Here is a 22,509-nt window from a genome sequence, read left to right as displayed (position 1 = left end):
CATCGTCGTCACTCCCAATGAAAATCAAAGCTCCACCTCCTGTCTTCTTGTCAGTGCCACTGTCACTAAACCATATAACACAGCAGGTCTCACCACCATCCTTCAAACTTTCCCGCTCACTCTTGCAGATACTCTTCTATCACAATTATTTTGCTCTTACTATATTAAATATTAACATTGAGTGTGTGTGTGTGTGTGTGTGTGTGTGTGTGTTTGTGTGTGTGTGTGTGTGTGTGTGTGTGTGTGTGTTTGTGTGTGTGTGTGTGTGTTGCAGTTGGACCTGGGAACTGTGCTCAAAGCTGTATTGAAAACAGCACATGCACCTGCTTTACAGGCTATAAGCTCAAACCCGATGGGAAAAACTGTGAAGGTAGAAAAAATTTAAAAGATTTCTTACCTTAATATCATACACACATTTATTGGATTTACATGTTGAATGGACAAAAGTTTGTACCTGACCGTAAAATGCATATGTGCGTATTTAATCCTCATTTGCTCTAATAATAATCTCAATTATTCTGGGAAGATGTTGCACAAGATTTCAGAGCGTAGTTATGGAGTATTCATTCAGCCAAAAGGCTGTTGGTGAAGTCAGGTACTGATGTAGGTGAGGTGAAATGGTCTGATGTTCCAGTTCATCCCCAAAGGTGTTCAATAGGGTTGAGATCAGGGCTTTATAGCAGGAGATCTTCCACTCCAATCCAGCATATCTTCATGTAGCTGGCTTTAGTTAAGGGGATAGATGGTGTGCAATTGTCACATGTCCACAAACTTATGTCTATATAATGTATACTTAAAGGCATGCGTTTGATACCTGGGCCTTCAGTGGGGACTTACCCGACTTAATCCACCTCTTAATACCACCACTATCACGTTGCAATTATAGAAACCATCAATACTTTACAAAAACGCAATATAACAAGGCGTGGCATTACAGAGAGAGAGACATTTTCACATATGGAGGGTGAATACTATTTTACTAAAGCAAGAAACCCAGTTAAGACTCCAAACCTCTACACTACAACCACAACTGTGCCACCTACACTTCAGAATCAATATTAATCTAATAACATGACAAAAACATTAAAATGTAAATAGAATACAACCTACTCACCAGAGATACAGACTCATAATTTGCACTGCTCCTCAGAGGCTGTAATCCAGTGGTACTGCTCGTATTCACTGGTCTGGAAGTGGTGAACAAACTCTTTCCCAGGCTGAGACACGCTAGCTAGCTTCGGGGTTGACCGACCACCTCATGATGTCTAGCTTTTCTTGAAAATTGATTTTTAAGTATGTCCGAGACCATATCAATTTCTATTCCTCTGTAGGCATAATAAAAAGTCTAACTCAGATGTATTAATGTGTGCAGAGCTACACACATGTTTTGCCAGTCGAACTTGGCTGTAACAGTTTCCCTCTGACCGACCAATCAGAGGACAGAAAAATGGTGACGCTATTCTGGGCCAGCTAACTGCCCTGTGAGGCGAATATGAAATCTGATTGGTTAAAGAAACAGAGCTATTTCTTAAAGAGACTATGGTAAAAAAGGCCAGCAGTACAGACTTTGAAGGCTCTGGGCAGATTAGATTGACATGGATGAAATCTGATTGGACAAACAATCTAACATCCACTGGAAGCAGTGCAGCCAAGAAAAACACTACGAAATGAAGAGAATAAACGGTTGGGAATAAATTAATACAATTACATGGAACAAATATTAGAATTTAGGTTGTAAAAGTTGGTCAGTGGTTCTGATAGTGTTTAGGCCAGCAGATAAGGCTTTACTGGCCCTGACTGCCTGCCGCAGCCTTAAGGTTATTTTGAATATGAAAAAAATACATGAAAGTTTTTTTATCTTCACAGATCTTGACCTGTCCTCGTCTTTCTCTTCTCATATCCCGACCCACTCACATACAACCTCTCGCATTCTTCCTGTTCGCAGACATAAACGAGTGTTTGATGGGCTCTCATCACTGCCGTCCTGGTGAACGCTGTATTAACACCCGCGGCTCGTACCGCTGCCAGAGGGAGGTCAGCTGTGGCACAGGCTATGAGCTCACCGACAATAACAGCTGCAATGGTGATTAAGCAAACAGTCAGAAGCTACATCTTGTTGGATTTGTGTTCAGGTTGATTAAAGAAAAGTGATTTGAAAGTTAAAACAAGCTTTTTTTTTTTTTTTTATGCATCTTCCAGAGAAAGAATGACTAGAAAAATGCTTTGAACCACTTTGATCTTTTTGTGTTTTTTTAGATATTGATGAATGTGAGACAGGAACTCATAACTGTCCTGTGGAGTTTGAGTGCCAGAACACGCCGGGGTCGTTCCGTTGCAGACCCAAGGTGAAATGCAACGTGGGATTCACGCAGGATGCTCTGGGCAGCTGCATTGGTGATTAGCAACTGCAGTACACTCATTCTAAAAGAGTTTGAATGAGAGAATGTAAATTTTTTAGATACTATTCATGTGAATACAACACATTTTGCAATATATATATATATATATATATATATATATATATATATATATATATATATATATATATATATTGGGGCTGTCAATAATAACACATTAATAGCTTATTAGTGCTCATTAATTCAAACGCCACTAATTTTGCGACATGAATGCATTTCTGTTTGACAATTTCTATTCAAAATATAAATAAATACATATAAAAGAGACAAAATTGAATATATAAATAAAAAGCTCCACCAAAAAATCTTCTATTTAAAACACCATAATGACTTTGAAACATTTACAAGGATATTTAGTTTTTATACTCTATGTTAAGTTTGGTTTCACACATAATAAACATTTGCATAAAGCATCAATATTTGTCAATGCTTATGTTGATTAGAGTAATCATTTTTTTTATTAATTTAAGGTATATTGAGAACAAATACAAATGTGCGATTAAGTTATGCTAAATCACGCTAGCTAGAATGAGATTCAAACATGTTCCATGTTGACAAATTCTTAACCACAATTGTCAAAATGATGTTTCTTATATGTATTCCTTGTTGTGCCTCAGATATTAATGAGTGTCTGAGTGTGGCAGCTCCATGTCCAGCTGGTCAGACGTGTTTGAACACTCTCGGCTCATACACATGTCACAGGAACACAATGAACTGTGGCCGTGGCTACCACTTAAATACTGAGGGTACACGCTGTGTAGGTAAGATCAATCTGTTTTATCTTAATTATCTATCTATCTATCTATCTATCTATCTATCTATCTATCTATCTATCTATCTATCTATCTATCTATCTATCTATCTATCTATCTATCTATCTATCTATCTATCTATCTCTCTGTCTGTCTGTCTGTCTGTCTGTCTGTCTGTCTGTCTGTCTGTCTGTCTGTCTGTCTGTCTGTCTGTCTGTCTGTCTGTCTGTCTGTCTGTGTTATCCAAACACAAACTGCACATTCAAGTAAGATTGTTTATATTCCGTGCAGATATTGATGAATGTAATTCTCTGGATGATGTGTGTGGTGGTCACAGCTGCGTCAATGTTGTGGGCTCTTACCGCTGCGAATGCAAGTCTGGTTATAACTTTAATAGTGTCAGCAAATCCTGTGAGGGTAAGTGTACTCTTAAATATTATCAATAACATTTCCATTCAGATTCCTTTTTCAGTACTTACATTGCCAAAAAAGTGTTGGATGAACTAACTTAATTCATTTTGGTCATTCTGTTGAAACAACAAATTCAATTTTAAATCATCTCTGGCTCCATTCCAAAGCAACACTAATTGAGTTTCCTGGCACCTGAAGTCTGTATGTGGTTCTTTTCCAAACTTTAGCCACAAAGTTGAAGGCCCACAATTGAATCAGATGACGTTGTATTCAGCTGCATTATAAATTTCTTCTACAGGAACAATGAAGCCAAAACATGTTTCAGTATAACAATGCCCACTGCGCAAAGAGAACTCCAAGAACACATGATTTGCCAAAGTCAAAACTGAAATCCAACTTTATCTATTCAACCAAATACCCACTTATCCATACAGTCATCCTTACTCATCCATCCCAACATCAGTCTGTCTATTCATCCACAGAATCGTAGAGTGCAAAAATCATATCCATCCATCCATCCATCCATCCATCCATCCATCCATCCATCCATCCATCCATTCATCCATCCATCCATCCATCCATCCATCCATCCATCCATCCATCCATCCATCCATCCATCCAACAAATCAACCGACTCATCTATCTATCCACTCATCCTAACCCAAACACACATCTGTCGCTACACCCACTAATTGATGTCTCCATCCATCCATCCATCCATCCATCCATCCATCCATCCATCCATCCATCCATCCATCCATCCATCCATCCATCCATCCATCCATTTACCCACCCACCCACCAGCCCACCCTTCCATCCACTTATCCATCCCTAAACCCACCAATCCATCCCAACATCAGTCTGTCTATTCCTACACAGAAGAGTGGAGTGCCAAGAATCATATCCATCCATCCATCCATCCATCCATCCATCCATCCATCCATCCAACCAATTACCCGACTCATCCATCTTCCCACTCATCCTAACCCAAACACACATCTGTTGCTACACCCACCCATCGATGTCTCCATCCATCCATCCATCCATCCATCCATCCATCCATCCATCCATCCATCCATCCATCCATCCATTTACCCACCCTCCCACCAGCCCACCCTTCCATCCCTAAACCCACCGATCCATCCCAACATCAGTCTGTCCATTCCTACACAGAAGAGTGGAGTGCCAAGAATCATATACAACCATCCACTTATCCATCCATCCATCCATCCATCCATCCATCCATCCATCCATCCATCCATCCATCCATCCATCCATCCATCCATCCATCCATCCAAATAAAAACCCTCCATCCATGTCTACACAGCAAAACGCAAAAATAGGTTGAAAAAAGCTGGAAAAATATGTTTAAATATCACATATGGGTATGATGGTCGGGCGTCCACAATCGTTTGGACATGTGGTATATATGTGTGTGTGTGTGTGTGTGTGTGTGTGTGTGTGTGTTAGGTAGTTGGGACACTGGTTGTTCTGAGACTTTATATACATCTTTTCTGAGGCATTCATCTTCTGCTAGTGTCATTTTATCAACACATAAAGGATCCTTTAGTTTCTGGCCCTTCATTGTTTATATATGATTCTAAAAGATTACCATGTCTAATCTCATTTTACTCTAAATTCAGACGTTAACGAATGCCGGCACTATCCTGGTCGTCTGTGTGCACATAAATGTGACAACATTCTGGGGTCCTACAAGTGCAGCTGCACCACAGGCTTCAAGTTAGCCAGTGACGAGAGGAACTGCGAAGGTAAGACAGCAGTTAGAGCATTACAAATGATGTTTGATAAATTCACTGTTATAAAGGAAAGACATAGATATTATCAATTTTATCAGTGTAATAGTTTAACAGTTTCAGCTGAACTGGAGAAAATGATCATGCCGCTTTGTAAACACATTTATTACAAACGAATCCAATTGTGAGGGTTTGTACTGATTCAAAAAATGGTGACTGTACTTACTCTCTTCCTGGCTGACTAACATTTAGATCTCAATGAGTGTGAGACCAATCCCTGCAGTCAAGAGTGCGCTAACGTTTACGGCTCCTACCAGTGCTACTGTCGCCGTGGCTACCAGCTGAGTGATGTGGATGGAGTTACATGTGAAGGTAGGTAGTGGATAGAAAACAGAAGGTTCGGTTTTTTTATCTATATTTATTATACACAATGTTCAAACGTAATGCGTTCTCTTTTCTCAGATATTGATGAGTGTGCTTTGCCCACTGGAGGGCACATCTGTTCCTACCGCTGCCACAACACACCAGGCAGCTTCCACTGCACGTGCCCCGTTCAGGGTTACACACTTGCCCCCAATGGACGGAGCTGTCAGGGTAAAAAAATTAATTATAAATTGTCTTTTTGAAGTCTTTTTTCAAATTGTAAACCACATTTAAGGAAGGGGTAGCTTGGTGGTTAAGATGATGGACTTTTGATTAGGAGGTCTTGAGTTAAATTCTCTGCACCGCTAAGCTGCCACTTCTGGGCCTTTGAGCAAGGCACTTAACCCTCAACTGCACAGTTGTAGAAAAATAAGACTGTAGTTCGTCGCTCAGGATAAGAGCGTGTGCCAAATGTCATAAATGTCAATTTAACTCTAATTTTATGAGACTGTACTTAGCCCAGACAATAAGGAAAGAAAAGAAAGGTACTTTATGCTTGTCACATGTAATTCTTCACAGTACAGTGAAATTCTTTCTTCACATAGCATAGCGAAATTAGGATGCTGAGGGTTTAGAGTGCAGGGTGAGCCATGATACAGCACTTCTGGACCACTGAGGTTTAGGGGCCTTGCTCAAGGGTCGCAATAGTGGCACCCTGGCAATAGGCTTAAACCCTCAACCTTCTGATCAATAACCCAGAGCCTTAACCACTAAGCTACCACTTTTAAAACCCAGGTTTTCTGGAATAGGGGACAGGGTCAGCCATGGTGTGCTGCCCCCTAGAGCACCAAGGGTTTAAATGCCTTGCTTAAGGGCCCAACAGTGGCATGCACAACAACCTTATGATCAGTAACCCAGAGCCTTAATCACTGGACCACCACTGCCCTAGATTTAAATCGAACCAAATCAAATCACAACAAATCAAATCAACTTTATTATCATCGTTCAGCGCACAACTCCAGTGTCCTGAAATGTAACATGGACAACCATAAAAGTCAATCGTGAACAACTCTGCTTACAACCTTGACAATATTGTCTGTTGCCTCTCATCTCATGCCTAGACATCGACGAGTGTGTGACCGGGTCGCACACTTGCTCCGAGACAGAGAGCTGCTTTAATATTCAAGGAGGATTCAGATGCCTGAATTTCGATTGTCCTAACAACTACAGGCGCTCAAGTGAGAAGTAAGTACACAATAGTCGATTTCTATCAAAATATACGCACAATAAGTTGATTATGATTTGACATCAGACGACTGCACGTGAGCAAAAGTCAGGAAAATCACAAATGTGTAAGATGGGTGGCCAAAGTGCAAAGTTCTGTGGGCATCTTTGTCACTGAAACACTGCATGCAATATAGTAATAATTGCTTAAATCCTGTTTGCCAAATGTAGCCTGTATTTTTTTTTCAAGATTTAAAAGATAGATGCTGGAAAGTAGAAGGTTTTGTGTTTTTGAAAGCTCTATAGAACAGGGAACGGGGTTCTTACACTTTTTGGAAAAGTATGATAAAGTATGGAATTTGATTTGAGTGATTTCCAGGTCTGGATTAGTTTTTGTATAAAAATGCTCCGTGTCCAACTTTCCCAAAAGTTGCTCATCCACACTGAAACGTCTGAAAACACTTACATCCCTGTACTGCATCATTTCCACCTGCCGCTTATTTACTTTCCGCCGCTTTAGTAGTAAACGTAGTACTACTACGTAGTAGCAATGACATAAAATGTGCCATGGTTTTCGGAAAAAGCCTCTGTTTTCACAGTCCACACTGTGACCCCGAAAACAGCGATTTCAAATAGTTTCGCTTTGGAGAGAGTTTTCAAAAAGCGACGTTTTCAGTGTGGACTATTGATGTGTCATTTATTAACAATTTGTTTGTTTTTCATAAGTCTTTAATCTAATTAGTTCACTTCTCTACACTTTTCTAGAGTCGTTCATTTTATTGCCACGTGACTCCCATAGATGATAAGTAGTTATACAGGTAGTTCTCGACGAGTAAAGTAGGCTATATGTACAGTACTGTGAAATGATGATGGAAGCTGGTACGCACTGTCGTAGCCACGGCGTACGACAGTCGTAACACGATTTGGTCATAAGTGGACTATATGTCATAGTAGGCTATATGTGCTATATGTACATATGGCTATATGTACAGTACTGTGAAATTATGCCGGAAGCTGGTAAAAAAATTACGTACGCCGCGGCTAGCAATTGTGGTCGTAAAGTCGAATGGTCGTAAGTTGCATAAGTTGTAAGTCGACGACTACCTGTACTGTGTATATATATATATACATATATTCATATATGTATATGTGGAACTATAGTCAAAGTGATGGGGGGCAAAATTTGTTTTTATTTCCGACCAAAGGTACGAAATGAACTGAATGAATCAAAAAAGATTCGTTCATTTTAAAGATTCAAAGAACCAAGTCAAAAAAATTATCCAATCTACCTATTATTAATGTGGACAAAATGCCAAAACAGAGAAAAAATTAAGCGTTTTCAAATAAAAGTGTATTAGCGTGGACATGGCTAAAAGGTGTTTTTTCGATGAGTTAGGCGCCGACTCTGGGTCTGCACAACTGTGACCGGTTGCCACGCTGTGTGGCAGTAGTTGCCAAGAAAGTACAGCGCCCCCCGACTGTGCGACTAAACACATGGAAAACCTCAGAGATTCTGAGTCTGACATACATCAGCAAGAATGTAACGTAACGAATGTTATAGTTGGAATTTAAAATTATTATTTCAGATGGTAAATATGGTCTTCAAAATCTTTACGGAAAATCTTTTTTTTTTTAGTCTGGAAAAGTATGGAGATGAAAAATGTATACTATCCCAGATAAATGCGTTTTAGTTTCACTACAGTATATATAAATATACATCGATTAAAACGTTTTTATGAAAATCAGGTTTTATTAGTATGGCTCTGTTTCCACCAAAAAGTGTGCCGTTACTTACCTTCGCTGCATGTCCAGCACTGCATCACCCTAACATTTTCCTCTTTCATCTCCCTCCTCTCCATCTCTCTCTCTCTCTGTCCCATTTTGCAGTCGCTGTGAACGCTTGCCTTGCTCTGAGAATAGAGAATGCCTGGCCTTGCCTGTGAGAATAACCTACTACCACCTCACTTTTCCCACCAACATCCCCGTACCCACCAACATCTTCCGAATGGCCCCTTCCAACATGGAGGGTGGGGACAACTTGCAGGTGGACATAGTGGATGGAAACCAGGCAGGCTACTTTGAGACAAAGTACATAGATAACGGAGCGGTCATTATTGTCCAGAAGCCGATTGCTGTGCCGCAGGACTTTGAAATTTCTGTGAAAATGACAATGTGGCGTTGGATGAGAATGAGCACATACCTCTCCAAAATTCGGGTGTTTGTAACTGATGAAGATCTTAGCAATTCAGTCTTTTTACATGACGATAAACTGATTAGTAATCCTTAGAAATTTGCATTGATTTTAATTAGAAATGAAACACTTACTCATGTGTTGAAAGATCCATAGTGTATGAATAGATGATTGGTATAATTCGCAAGTAAACATTCGATGGTATTGTTATTAGGTAAATGAATTAGTCTAGGTTTCAACCCTATTATATAATTCTTCTCAGGATCAGATACATCGAAAATACTGTATGAGAATTGATGAGAATTGGTGAGGAGAAATGAATGAGATTGGGCTTACTTGAATAATATTCTCAAATAATATCAGTTTCATATGGCTGTATGAAATACTTGGAACATTTGTAATGTTTATTGTGTACTTTTAGTACCTTTATGTCATGTTTGGAATCTTGATCCTTTAGTTTAGGTGCTTTTCCTTTATTTCTTTTAAGAATAAAACATGAGAATAATAGAAATCTCCCCAATTTTACGAATTATTTGGCAACCAGTCGTATCCCCACACGTGCATTAGGGGGAACATTAGAGAGTTTTTTGAACAGATGAGAATGTCTTGGTCTGGCGAGTGTTTCTAATGTGGCCAATGTTGTCCAATTTTAATAATTTTTTTGCTGTGTTTATAATTTGAAGCCACTAGATGGAGCTTTTGGAGAAACCAAAGCTATCTGGTGTCATCCATTCATAAGAGCAATGTGTCTGTTTTCTTTTAGCACAATAAAATTGAAAAAAAAAATGTAATTGATATGTTTTCCTACTTTAATTTGTTTCAAAGACATTCACACAAGTGTTCCTGGAATAGCTCCTTTTGTTTTTTTTTATAGCCGTCTGATTCACATTTCTCTTTTGAATATTGCAGTATTTTTAATACTGTAAATTCAGTTAACATACAGTTACATTTGAGAACGGGGTTCGCCTACCGCAAGAGGATGTTCAGCCGCTCAGGCAGAGCATGTTCTTAAAATACTGATAAAAAAAAAAACAAGCGTGGATGTGTGCTACTTAGTTTCTGACACTGAGTTATGGGACTGGGCTCTGGATGGTGGTCTGCACAATTTGTGGTGCAGAAGCATCACCACTGTGCACCAAGAATGATGGGATTCAGAGTTTGTGTTGGGGCTTTATCAACATGCTGACTATAAATAACAATTATCAGAGAAAAAAGGAACTTGTGTTTGACCATAGGGTTAGGGTTCTAGGTTCTTGACATATTAAAGAAAGATAATTTCCTTCCAAGTGTATCTTCAGACCACCTCCTGTATGATTATGAGGCATAATTAGACTCATGTCCAGCTTTGATGTTATCCAAGCTGTTAACTTAAAAGTAAGAGTTCAGTTTGGGTCTTTATGTCCTTGTAAATCCAGTCTATGGTCAATCGTTACTGTTGCCACGAGTTGCACGAGTTGTCTTCTGTGCGTGCCATGCACAAGGCGAGTTATTATGGGTGAGGAGAACATTTTGTGGTTTTGGCTTGGATCTAAGCAAAACGTGGACCCACCCGCTAATTGCTAATTACAAGTCAATGCTCGGTGGTGGCTTGACTTTTTCTGTCAGGGGCTTCTCCCCTCTCAGCATGAAAGAACGCTTGTAACCCGATCCAGGCCTTGAGGTTTCGCTGCAGCTTCTGCATCCCGATGAAAGAACACATCGATGGACGGTTAACTAATCTCAGCCCTGACACCGCTGCGCATTCTTTTGTGTTTCAGTTGGAGGCCATAATTGTCTTACTATTGTTCTTAAATCAAATCAACTGAGAAAGTATTTTTCTCGTAATCATACTCAAACATTAGATTAGCTGGTATTAAACCATATATATATATATATATATATATATATATATATATATATATATATATATATATATATATATATATATATATATATATATATATATATATATATATTTGAATCGATTGACAGCACTGATATATATATATATATATATATATATATATATATATATATATATATATATATATATATATATATATATATATATATATTTATAGAGTGGTTAAAATAAGTATTAAACACGTCACCATATTTCTTAGTAAATATAATTCTAAAGGTGCTATTGAAATCGATTTTTACCAGATGTTTGTAAGAACTCTTCAGAGGGTTGAGCTCGTTAAAGGTCTTCCTGATCTCTCGTCGTCTTCCAGTGATGTTCTTACGCTCTTGAAGCACGGATGCCACTCAGAACACCTCGAATGACTAATTCCAGCATCACCGTTTGTCAAACATATGTTGTTTTAAATGCCTTTGTGGCAGATTTCCCACGTTTCATGCAGAATTTTACGTTTAATCTTTGTTCTATCCTTGATGAAATCGCAAATGTGATAACGCATGTGGTGAGAATAGCACCAGTTAAAACCATTAGTCTCTAAACATTTTGACACCACCTATATATATAGATATATATTTTCTTCCTCTTCTTCTTCTTCTTCTTCTTTTGGCTTCTTCCATTAGGGGTTGCCACAGTGGATCATCCGTCTCCATACCCCCCTTGTCCTGTACATCTGCCTCTTTGAACTCAACTACCTGCATGTCTTCTCTCACCACATCCATATAAAAACAACCCTAACCTCCACTCTCCTCCACTTCTCATTTTGTTGCTGTCTCTGTAGTCGTCTTCCTCCTCTCCTTCTCCTTATTTGGCCAACAGTAGCCAAATTTCCACCGGTACCCAGTTGGCTAACGATATCTGTGGCGGTCGTTGGTAACCCGGGCCTCGACCGATCCGGTATGAAATTCTCTTTCGTGATCAGCATTTTTGATTTGGCACATGTTTTATGCTGGATGCTCTTCCTAACGCAACCCTCCCCTTTATCCGGGCTTGGGACCGGCACTAAGAGTGCACTGGCTTGTGCAACCCTAATGGCTGGGTTTTATATATATATATATATATATATATATATATATATATATATATATATATATATATGTATATATATATATACACACACAGTATTTCACAAAAGTCAGTACACCCCTCACATTTCAACTGTTTTAGTATATCTTCTCAAGGAATAATACAATAGAAAATGAATTTTGGATATATTTTAGAGTAGTCAATGTGCAGTTTGGATAGCAGAACGGATTTACTGTCCTCTGAAAAGAAGCATGCAACCATTATTGTCAAAATCTTTGGCAACAAAGTGAGTACACATCAAGTAAAACCAGCTGTACGTCGTTTAACCGGGCAAAAAATGCCCTTTTCATCATGTTCATGTTTTTGTCTGCTTGACAGGACCATACAAATTTGTATATCTTGTATTAAAGCAGTTACAATTTGGTTCTTTGAGTACACTTGTCTCATAAAGACCACTGGTTGTTCAACATGGCACCTCATGGCAAAGACTGTCTAAAGATTTAAGAATGACAATTGCTGCTCTCCACGAAGACGCCGAGGCTAAAAGAAGATCAGTAACACCCTGAAACTGAGTTACGGTACAGTGGCCAGGGTCATACAGAGGTTTTACAAGATGGGTTCCACTGGGAACAGACCTGCGTCAGGTGCAGAAACAGACACATGAGTGTTGCAGCATTGCTTTAGCGGTTGCAGAAGCGCAAGGTCCTCTTGTCGGTTTACATGGCCGTCGTCCCAGAAGGAGCCTCTTCTGAAGCTGGATCACAAGAAAGCCAGCAAACAGTTTACTGAAGACAACCTGTGCAAGAGCATGAATTACTGAAACTATGACCTGTGGTATGATGAGACTCAGATAAACCTGATTGGCTCAGATGGTGTTCAGCATGTGCGGTGATGCCCTGGTGGGGAGGACCAAGGAAATTATGTCTTGCCTACAGTCAAGCATGGTGGTGGTAGCATTATGGTCTGTGGCTGCATGAGTGCTGCTGGTACTGTGGAGCTGCGGTTCATTGAGGGACACATGGATTTCAACATGTTCTGTGACATTATGAAGCAGAACATGATGCCTCCCTTCAGAAACTGGGCCAAACCGCAGTTTTCCAAAATAATAACAACCCCAAACACAATGCCAAGCTGACAACTGCCTTGCTGAGGAAGCTGAAGGTGATGGTGATGGAAGGAAGACATTTGAATGGTGTAAACGTTTTAAAGATGGCCATACGTATGTCAGTGACGATCCCATTGTGCTTCCCTGATGACGAAGTAAAGCTGACTGTCCTAGGATGGTTCAGGCGTTTTGACAAATCTGTCTATGCTGAGTCTTTCTAGACATTGGTTAAACGCTGGCATAAGTTTCTAAATGTAGCAGGGAAGAATGTCTAAAAATAAATGCAGTTTCCACTCTTTGAAATTAGTTTTTTATTTTATACATTTAAAAGTCCCGGTTTGACGCCTCACACATAAATAAAACCTTCTCACTATACACATGTTTAAAACATGGTTACATAGAAAATGCAATAATAAAGAAATTTCCTCCGAATTGCTTAATGAGCCAAACGGGTAACTTGGAAAAATGGGTCATTGGGAAAATGGTCCTAAATCAAAACTCTTCTTATGACCAAATCTGCTTCTGATTATCCTGTGACACAAACAAAATTAATTCATTGCACAGCCTTGCTGAAACTTGAGAGTCGTCTAGTCGGAGTCTCCAAAGACTCAACTCACTTCCCCATAAATTCTACACGGATACTATTGGATATAAAGTTAAATCTGCTTCACAAAACCCAAATGTTTTTACCAACAGGCTTTAGGTTTTGTGTCGGAGCTTCATCCTGGAGAAACAGGAGAAATTCAACAAGTTGCGAACAGGAAACTTGACCACCATGTTTCTTTTCTGGTGTGATTTTTGGCTTCTTTTCTGATTCTATTTTTATTCTATCCCAACTCCGAAAAAACGATTGGCTGAAATGCGAGTTCCATTTTAAGAAATGCCCATTGTATTTGTTTTGATAATATTTGGATAGTAGACATTTCACTTGCCTGCTGGGCATCGGGATTTGTGGTGTGATGTTCATGGAAGGCATCCCATCGATATTCATTTGATCATCAATTTAAAGCAACAGTATTCCTTCCTGATTGCCACAAACAATAGTTCCAAACTTGGTTTAAGCATCGCTTTAAAAGACAATCTCTTTGTCAAGTCAAGTCAAGTTTATTTGTATAGCGCTTTTCACAACAGACATTGTCTCAAAGCAGCTTAACAGAAATCAACAGTTAAGGTGAATGGTGTGTGTTTATCCCTGATGAGCAGCCATTGTGACTGTGACAAGGAAAAACTCCCTTAGATGTTATGAGGAGGAAACCTTGAGAGGAACCAGACTCAAAAGGGGAACCCATCCTCATTTGGGTGACATCAAGAGTTTGATCATAAATCTTTCAACAATACAGAACACTGGAGAGTGAGAACTAACATGAGTACTGGAGTATAAGATTATAAGTAATGTTCTTTCTGCAGTCTTATACAGTCTATATGGTTAGTAGTATCCTAGTTTTATGAGCTTAACATTTGTGATCATCACAGATCCAGCATTAGCTTCTCCATGACAGAGCCTTTAAACAGCCTTTTAACACTCTTTGTCTTTACAGCAGACCAAGGATCGATCGCTCGGACATTATGCGCTGTTTAAAATCCTGCCAACCCAATGATATCACCTGTGCGTTGGATCCTGTTCACTCTATCTCACACACGGTCATCTCTCTGCCGACGTTTAGAGAATTCACTAAACCAGAAGGTAAGTTATTTCAAACACTTTTATGTGAAATTATGTTAAAAAAGATTATGCTCTGACACAAGGACTTTTTAATTATTATTATTTTCTCTTGCCAGAAATCGTTTTCCTGAGATCCATAACCTCATCCCACTATCCACATATGGATTCCCCAGAGATCGTCTATGACATTCAAAGCGGAAACATCCAGAACTCGTTTGACATCATTAAACGTTTCGAGCATGGCATGATTGTGGGTAAGTGGCACTCTGGCATCTGTTTAACAATGCCCAATGATCACAGACTGAACCCTGGGGCCCAGTTCTCTGGAAATTTAATTTGTCTCAAGTGGTTTTCTGACCTAATTTTGCATCACAAAAAAAAAATTCTCCTGCTTTAAAAAAAAAAAAAAAAACTAAACAAACCAATTGCATATGTGTCTCTGTGTGGGAGAAAAAGAGAGAGAAAGAGAGAGACAAGAAGATCGAGAGGCCTGGAAACAGCATTTAGATGCTTATTCCACTTAGGTGATCGTGACACCACTCTTCCAGCACTGGTTCACTTGATGATAGGCCTTAAGAGTCTCTTGCATCTTTTGTGGTCACTTCAGCCTTTACATGGCCCCTTTAGAGAAAAAGCTGTTCATGTTGTGTTCATCCTTTTAGATGAATGAGGCACTTTTTTTTTCTCTTGTGGCCAAGCTGACTTCACTTGACTCTGCAAGCTTTGTTTATTCATGTCTGTTTTGAAAGATCCCAAAATGGTTTTCAGGGACAAAACGGTTATTGTTGTAAAATCTGCGTAAACTGGGTGATAGGAAGGTTAACAAAATGGTGTGTGTCGAGGGGGAGACATTAACACTATTATATGGGGGAATATTTGACCCAGAAACTGTTGGGTGAAGATTGCACAAAAGGAAAACATAACCCATTTACCTCTAGGTACATTTGTTAGGGTTTTTTTAACCAGTAATAACAGATTTGCCCTTTTCAACTATCCAACCAACATATTTAAATGTCCCAAACCAGAAGGTGAATGTCTTGTTTCTCAGCTAAATCCTGTTGGGAGAGTCCAAAAAAAGAAAACAACAAACATTGCACAAGTCATTCAAACAGCAGGCAGCCATGGTTCTGTGGAATGCTAATATCATGTCATGATGTGTGATTCATGCAGTTGCTCATTGTTACATGCTGTTCCCTCCAGTCCTCTGTAGTGTCTGGTTTGGCGTGTGAGCCACAGATTTGGCCACGATATAAAAACCTCATCTGCCTTTATTGCGAATATTTTTCCCACATACCATTTAAGTTTCACCATTTAATGCAAAGGAATTTAATGACAAGGACCTACAGTGGCAAAGTAGATAAAGACAGAGGCATCACAAGTCTATGTGACTATGCTGACAATAAGGAAATGATGGGGTGGGGGGGGGGGAAGCATATGGAACGAATTTGCTCACAAAAATGCTTTTAGGCCATTTTGCCTCAATAATCGTGCATCCCATATCCTTTTACTTATCCTTTTACACAGAGAAATTATTCTCTTCGGTTTTCTAAGAGTTTTTGTTTCTTTAGTGATCCATTAGAATCAATTAGGATTTTCCGTTTGGAAATGTCTATTCAGTACGATGGTGTTTTGGTGACATGTTAAAGATATGAAACGATCGAAGATTATAAGAATAAAGTCATAGCAATACAATAATGAAGTCGAAATATTTTAAGAATAAAGTCAGAATTACGATAATAAAGTCCAAATATTTTAAGAATAAAGTCGAAATTACGGGAATTAAGTCGTAGCAGTATAAGAATAAAGTCGAAATATTTTGAGAATAAAGTCGTAATTACGATAATAAAGTCAAAATATTTTAAGAATAAGGTCGAAATTACGAGAATTAAGTCGTAGCACTTTACGAAATAAGTCAAAATATTTCGAGAATAAAGTTGAAATTTCGAGAATAATGTGGAGCAATAAAAGAATAAGGTCGAAATATTTTGAGAAGAAAGTAAATATTATAAAAACAAAGTGAAAATATTTTGAGAATAAATTGGTCGCAATATGAGTTTAAAGTAGTAATATTTTATGAAACATCACAGAATTGCGAGAAACGTTTCACTCCACTGAATTATAAGTCGTAAAATCGGACACTGCAGCGGTTCTGCGGGAAACATATTTTTTTCCGATGAAAACAATCCGACAGACATCGGAAACTGCTTCATTTGTGCAGTCCGAAATGACGGCCAGTGGGTCGAGTAAAAGGATATCGATGGTTACTGCGTGCCTTTCGAAAAGTGGATATGTTTTTTCCTTAAGAGACTATAAGGATGGTAATAAAAGAAATTGACCTGATGTTTCTGACGCCGATGTCTCAATGCGTTGGGGCATATGGACTTTATTCTTATATTGCTGCGATTTTATTCTCATAATTTCAACTTTATTCTCGTAACTTTGACCTTATTCTCGTACTGCTACGAATTTATTCTCATAAATATGACATTTTTCTCAAAATATTACGACCTTATTGCTAAATCCTAACTTAAAGTAGAATTTAGGCGAATCCTCCACACCCATTTTTATGCAAAACAGCGAAATGTTTTTCGCAATTCTGTGATTTGTCTCAAAATATTACCACTTTAATCTCATATTGCTTTGCCTTCATTCTCAACATATTTTGACTTTTTTTTTTCCAAAATATTAAGACTTAAAATCATAGATTTTTTTTTTTAAGTCACACTAAAACACTGTCGTAATTCAAAACTAGATATGACATGACATACACTTTTAATTTTGGCGCGATGCTTTCTTTTGCCAAGCGACTTCAACGGAAAAAAAAAGAGCATCCACTTTTTTCATTCGCATCTGTCACTGTCTGAAGTGTGGAAAGTTTCTCATGGCTCACGCTTGAGTGAAAACCCTGCTGACATGAACAAAGTAGAACAAACTGCAAAACTACATCTTGCTGAGGCATCGGAATCAAAGCCTCTTTTTAAGTTGAGAGATGAAATAATGCAAACATGATGCCTTCAGTCATGTCTGTTTGTAACACCTTTACTGGCCATTCGGTTTCTCAGCAGTCAGTACGTTACACCCTGTAAGCTACAGTACGTCCTGTATGAGTAAAATGTTTTCCGTATTAAACGAGACTGGAATAACCCTGTGTTTGTCTGATGCAGGTAGTAGAGATGTGCGAGATTTTCCATGCACACCTTTGTGCAACAGTCCCCTCTTTCATATTATCTTCTAAAGTACTGTTACATCAGATCTTTCTGCACATATGCTCATTTGGACTCGATCCACTAATGACATAAGCAAAGCCAAAATTCAAGCCTAAAGAAAACCGCGCATTTCGGATTCCTCCGACTGCCAACAACGGAAAGAACGCTTGTTGAAAAAATTTAAGGAGTTGCCTTTTCATTTAAAGAGATACAGATTCGGACTAACAACAAGGGTTGATTAATAAAACAATTGGAAAAATGTGATTTGGAAAATAATTCAGAACATTGGATAGGGATTATGCACCTGTGGTATGATTCGGCTTTAAATAATGAACTAACTTGTATCGGAATGGCATCATGGTGGGAAGTGACTCAATAGACAGGTTGTCTGTGTTTAGGTATGTGCCACTGGCAGTGGCTCCTGTCCTTCACACAAACCAATGGAATTTAATGGAACCGTGTTAGGCTTTCTGAATGGACGGTGTGTGCACGTGTGTGTGAGTATGAGTGTGTGTGAGTTTGAAAATATGATCCTTTCGTCTATCTTTGACTGCTACCCTGAAATCATCACAATAACACAGAACTGAAAGAAACAACAACCTTTAAGAGCAATTTAAAGAATTCACAAAAGTTCATACCTGTCACAAGATATGATCAAGACATTGTTTGAGATTTAAAACCTAAGAATTTGTAAAGAAAAATGTTGTTGTTAATGCCATACAAATAGCCAGTTTGTCTTTCGCTGACTTCTAGTGGAAACTCACTAAGAAAAGCAGATTTGTTTTTGCATATTCCAAAAATGTGTTCACATGATAACCAAGGCTAAGAAAGACCCTGCTAAAAACTGAAGTCTTTAAAGAATGACGCACTGTATAAAAGTATAAGTGCAAGTAGAGTGTAAGTATAAGTTTAGTGCCTATAAGTTGTACGTTTTTTCCTAATGAGTAAACCAGTGGTGACTGCAGAACAGATAAAACTCTCTGAGATGGCATGAGGAAAAAAAACTTAAGAGGAACCAGACTTAAAAGGGACTCCGTCCTCATGTGGGTGTCACAGAATGTCCATGAATTACCGTTCTATTAGTGTTGAGGGGTTCAGTGATGAGTGCTAAATGCCAAGCTGTTCATACAACCTGTGGTTCTGAGACATTGTAGTAGATGGTTGATATTAATTACAGTCCAAATCCATCCCCAAAGTTCTCAGTAACTTCATGGATCTTCAGGGTGTTTTACACACTGAATGTTGTATTATACACTGAATAACATCACTCAGGGAGCCAGGACATCCATGTCACAGGATAATCCGTTCGGCATCCGTTCAGACGGATTTTACAGGTTTATGTATGAAAAAAAAAAGTTTTTTATAATTGACAGAAATTGGGTATTAGGATTATGGGTTATACAAGTGGTCCCCAAACTTTTCGGATTAATTTCAGGGATTAATTTATCTTCTTAATTAAGGGATATTTTCACGGACAGGTGAACAAAATAAAATGATACAACTGGCATAAAAACTGGTATTTTCTAAATATAATAATAAACCACTCTGTTGTTTTTTGTTCATTTTCTAGCTTGGGGGTTTAATTCTTTTGGGTAATGTATTGTGTTAGCAGCCGGAGCAGCCCCTTTAAGAAGGTAGCGGGTGTAGGTAAGACATGTGACCGAGGCATCATGACATGCATCAGGAGTGAGTCATAGACAGATGTGGTGGAGAGAATCCGGCAATTTTCCAAAATAAAACAATGTTTAGAATCAGATAATAAATAAAACGGAAATAATGTAAGTTATGTATTCTTTCTGTTTTGACCGATTGACCCACAGACCGGTCTTTGGGGACCACTGGGTTATACAGCAACATGAGAAAGGGACTCCCTAAAAACTAGAGTATCAGCTCACTGACAAAATTTATTTTCCATTCATGCTTTCATCCTAATCAGTAGAGCATGTGTAGTTTAAACTTAAAAAAAGAAATTAGACCATGCGAGGCATATTCTAGATGAAACCGGTCAGAAAAAAGACTTTCTTATATTAAAGATGCTGGAGGGTGTTTGTATAAGACTGCCCAGAGCATGCCTAGCCAGGCATTTTGTGCCCTCTTTGGTGGCCCATTGGGGAAAAGCTTACTGGGCTTTCCATTGTAGACTGAGCATTGCTATTTGGTCTATTTCCAATTCCTTTTAGTGGATCACTTGTTGGCTAGCATGTGATTATCCAATTCTGTGGTTCAGGCAACTCATACTTTGCATTTGTTCCTAGTGTTGAACCTGCTCATTACAGATGCGATGTCATATGCTTCTTTCCCAAGCTGGTGTAACCATAAAACCATAAATTGTACTGTTTACATGTAAACCTTCACTAGAGAATCCTTTATAGACATCAGGATTGATAAATGTTTACTGCAATTCACCTGATTTGATTTGTTTTTTTTTATTGACTTTTTCATTGCTTCTATGGATTGAGATGAAAAAGCTGTTTTAAAAAAGATAGAACATCTGGAATTTGAGTTAATTGGTCTTAATGTTGGTAAAAACCTCATAATTATGCATAATATCAATATGTGACTCAACTCGTGTCATCATTTGAGCATAAAGAGATGTTAAATATTGCTATAAGCACGACATCTCAATATCATTTGATGCCAGCACCATGTTGACCAGAACAGGGACGTTTTTCCTTTCTTTAACGGGGGGCCGGGTCGGTTTGTAACGGGCCGGAGTGACTACCAGTATCCCTGTGTAAATTTTATGATGATTTGAAATGTATTTATTATGCCTCCTAATGCTAGATTGGTTTATTATTTTGTTCTGCAGCGCACAGAAAAATTGACTTAAAAGCTTTACTTTTCAGGAGATATATCGCCTATTAAAAGAGGATAATTACGTCCATAATAAATGTTTTTTTCATGATCACTGCTATTAAAATTAAAACATTTACTTACTTAAGCATAGGGCTGGTGTGTGAATTAAACAAATAATTAGGTTATGTTAATAACCAATAATTTACAGACACAGATAGCTAATTTAATTGTACTTTTCCGATTAATCAAGCGAATGTTACTGGATAAAATATCAAACATAACACTCCATGTGAAATAGTAAAATGTTATTACATGCAAAATAACTTTATTTTACACTTTATTCTTTTTATAAAAAAAAAACAAAAAAAACATGAACATTTGCTAAAGGAAAAAATATGTATATATTCATTAATTAATATAATTATGTAAATAATGCATTTAAAATAATTATAATAGTACAGCGGGCTCCGTGCAGTAAAAACAATCAGCACGTGGGGTCAGTAAATCACCTCTAGAGGCCGCTACCGTAATGACAGCGGACAGAAAGCCGGAAAAACTATCAGTATGAATTTTTGCTGACTATCAGTATTAAGGCCTCTATTAATAACTAATGGAAAGTTAAGTTTAAAAGCCAACTTTCATTATCAAATACAGACATGATATATGTAAAACATATATTTAAATGAAAATTTTCTAGATGTGTTTCTGGCATTGTTCAGAGGGCCGTAGGGCGGGCCGTATTCGGCCGGGTGGCTGTAGTTTAGGGACTTTGGGGAGCTTCATTTTTTTTTTTTGTATGTCTATTAAAAAATATATTAAAATATATTTAAAGCATAAAGCAAGCTATTTCGAAGACAAATCATTTTAGACATTTTGCCCTCAAACCTGTTTGGACCTATTTCAAAATCAGAGCACATCATGTTCTCTTTACAATGATAATTCATCCTTAACCCTCAAAGTCGAACTACTCGTTCTCGCTAATGAGGCTCTAGCATGAACACATGGACATGGACCATAATGCTTTTACCATTTAGTGGTGGAGAAATAATGAAAAATGAAATGTGACCATGTTATTGATGCATGGTAGAGCAGAGAATCACTTAAGAACTGACTTTTCTGCCAGCACTAAGAGGTCATTTCAGAACATTAAGCATGTACATTATGTTTTCAGTCTCACAGTTTGATTTATTGTTGAGGTTTTCATCAAGCAACATTCTTTTTGAAACCTATATGTGGGTCTTAACTGATTTTTTTCTGGCATAATGTGTCTCGATACTTTTCCAAATGATTTGTTAGTACAAGCTACCTTGTCCACGTATCGTGAATCTACTAGCTGGTAGGGGAAAGATTTGGTCATGAGATTTGTTGATTTTATGCAGTTAACTCGATAAGCAACAATACATTTTCATGTATGCAGTCTTATGATGGTGCATTTAAGATGATAAATCTATTTCAATACCACAATTTTCATGAAAAGCATCAAGTATCGTAGCTACTTTGAATTTCACATGTTTAAATGATTGCATTTGACTTAAACTACAAGATCCACATAAGATATCTATATTTTATAGTGGTGCACTTGCTTTTCTTGTAATGTACCTCTAAATTCTAGAATATGGGCTGTTCAATCTTTATTTGCTTCGCAGCTTCTCTGTAGGACTTATTCCGTTTTTGAGGTTTAGCTGAACAGCAGTAAAAATACAA

General features: G+C 38.1%; 1 protein-coding gene across 3 annotated transcripts in view; it reads left to right on the top strand.

Annotated features, from left to right (window-relative positions):
- Nucleotides 1-22,509, top strand: part of fbln1 (fibulin 1) — a 39,310-nt gene that overhangs the window by 7,877 nt on the left and 8,924 nt on the right. For 2 of the 3 annotated variants that reach the window (XM_083546315.1, XM_083546316.1), the window contains exons 6-16: nt 275-370; nt 1,946-2,083; nt 2,257-2,394; nt 3,035-3,178; nt 3,461-3,586; nt 5,224-5,349; nt 5,587-5,706; nt 5,797-5,928; nt 6,819-6,942; nt 14,679-14,824; nt 14,920-15,057. In XM_083546315.1, the coding sequence (XP_083402441.1) occupies nt 275-370; nt 1,946-2,083; nt 2,257-2,394; nt 3,035-3,178; nt 3,461-3,586; nt 5,224-5,349; nt 5,587-5,706; nt 5,797-5,928; nt 6,819-6,942; nt 14,679-14,824; nt 14,920-15,057 (1,428 nt within the window). Of the gene's footprint in view, nt 1-274; nt 371-1,945; nt 2,084-2,256; nt 2,395-3,034; nt 3,179-3,460; nt 3,587-5,223; nt 5,350-5,586; nt 5,707-5,796; nt 5,929-6,818; nt 6,943-8,808; nt 9,624-14,678; nt 14,825-14,919; nt 15,058-22,509 lie in introns of those variants that run through there. The other variant, XM_083546317.1, reaches the window with a different exon arrangement.

Source organism: Silurus aristotelis, assembly GCF_946808225.1.
Source record: "Silurus aristotelis genome assembly, chromosome: 7".
NCBI lineage: Eukaryota > Metazoa > Chordata > Actinopteri > Siluriformes > Siluridae > Silurus > Silurus aristotelis.
This window is presented reverse-complemented; position numbering and strand designations above follow the sequence as displayed.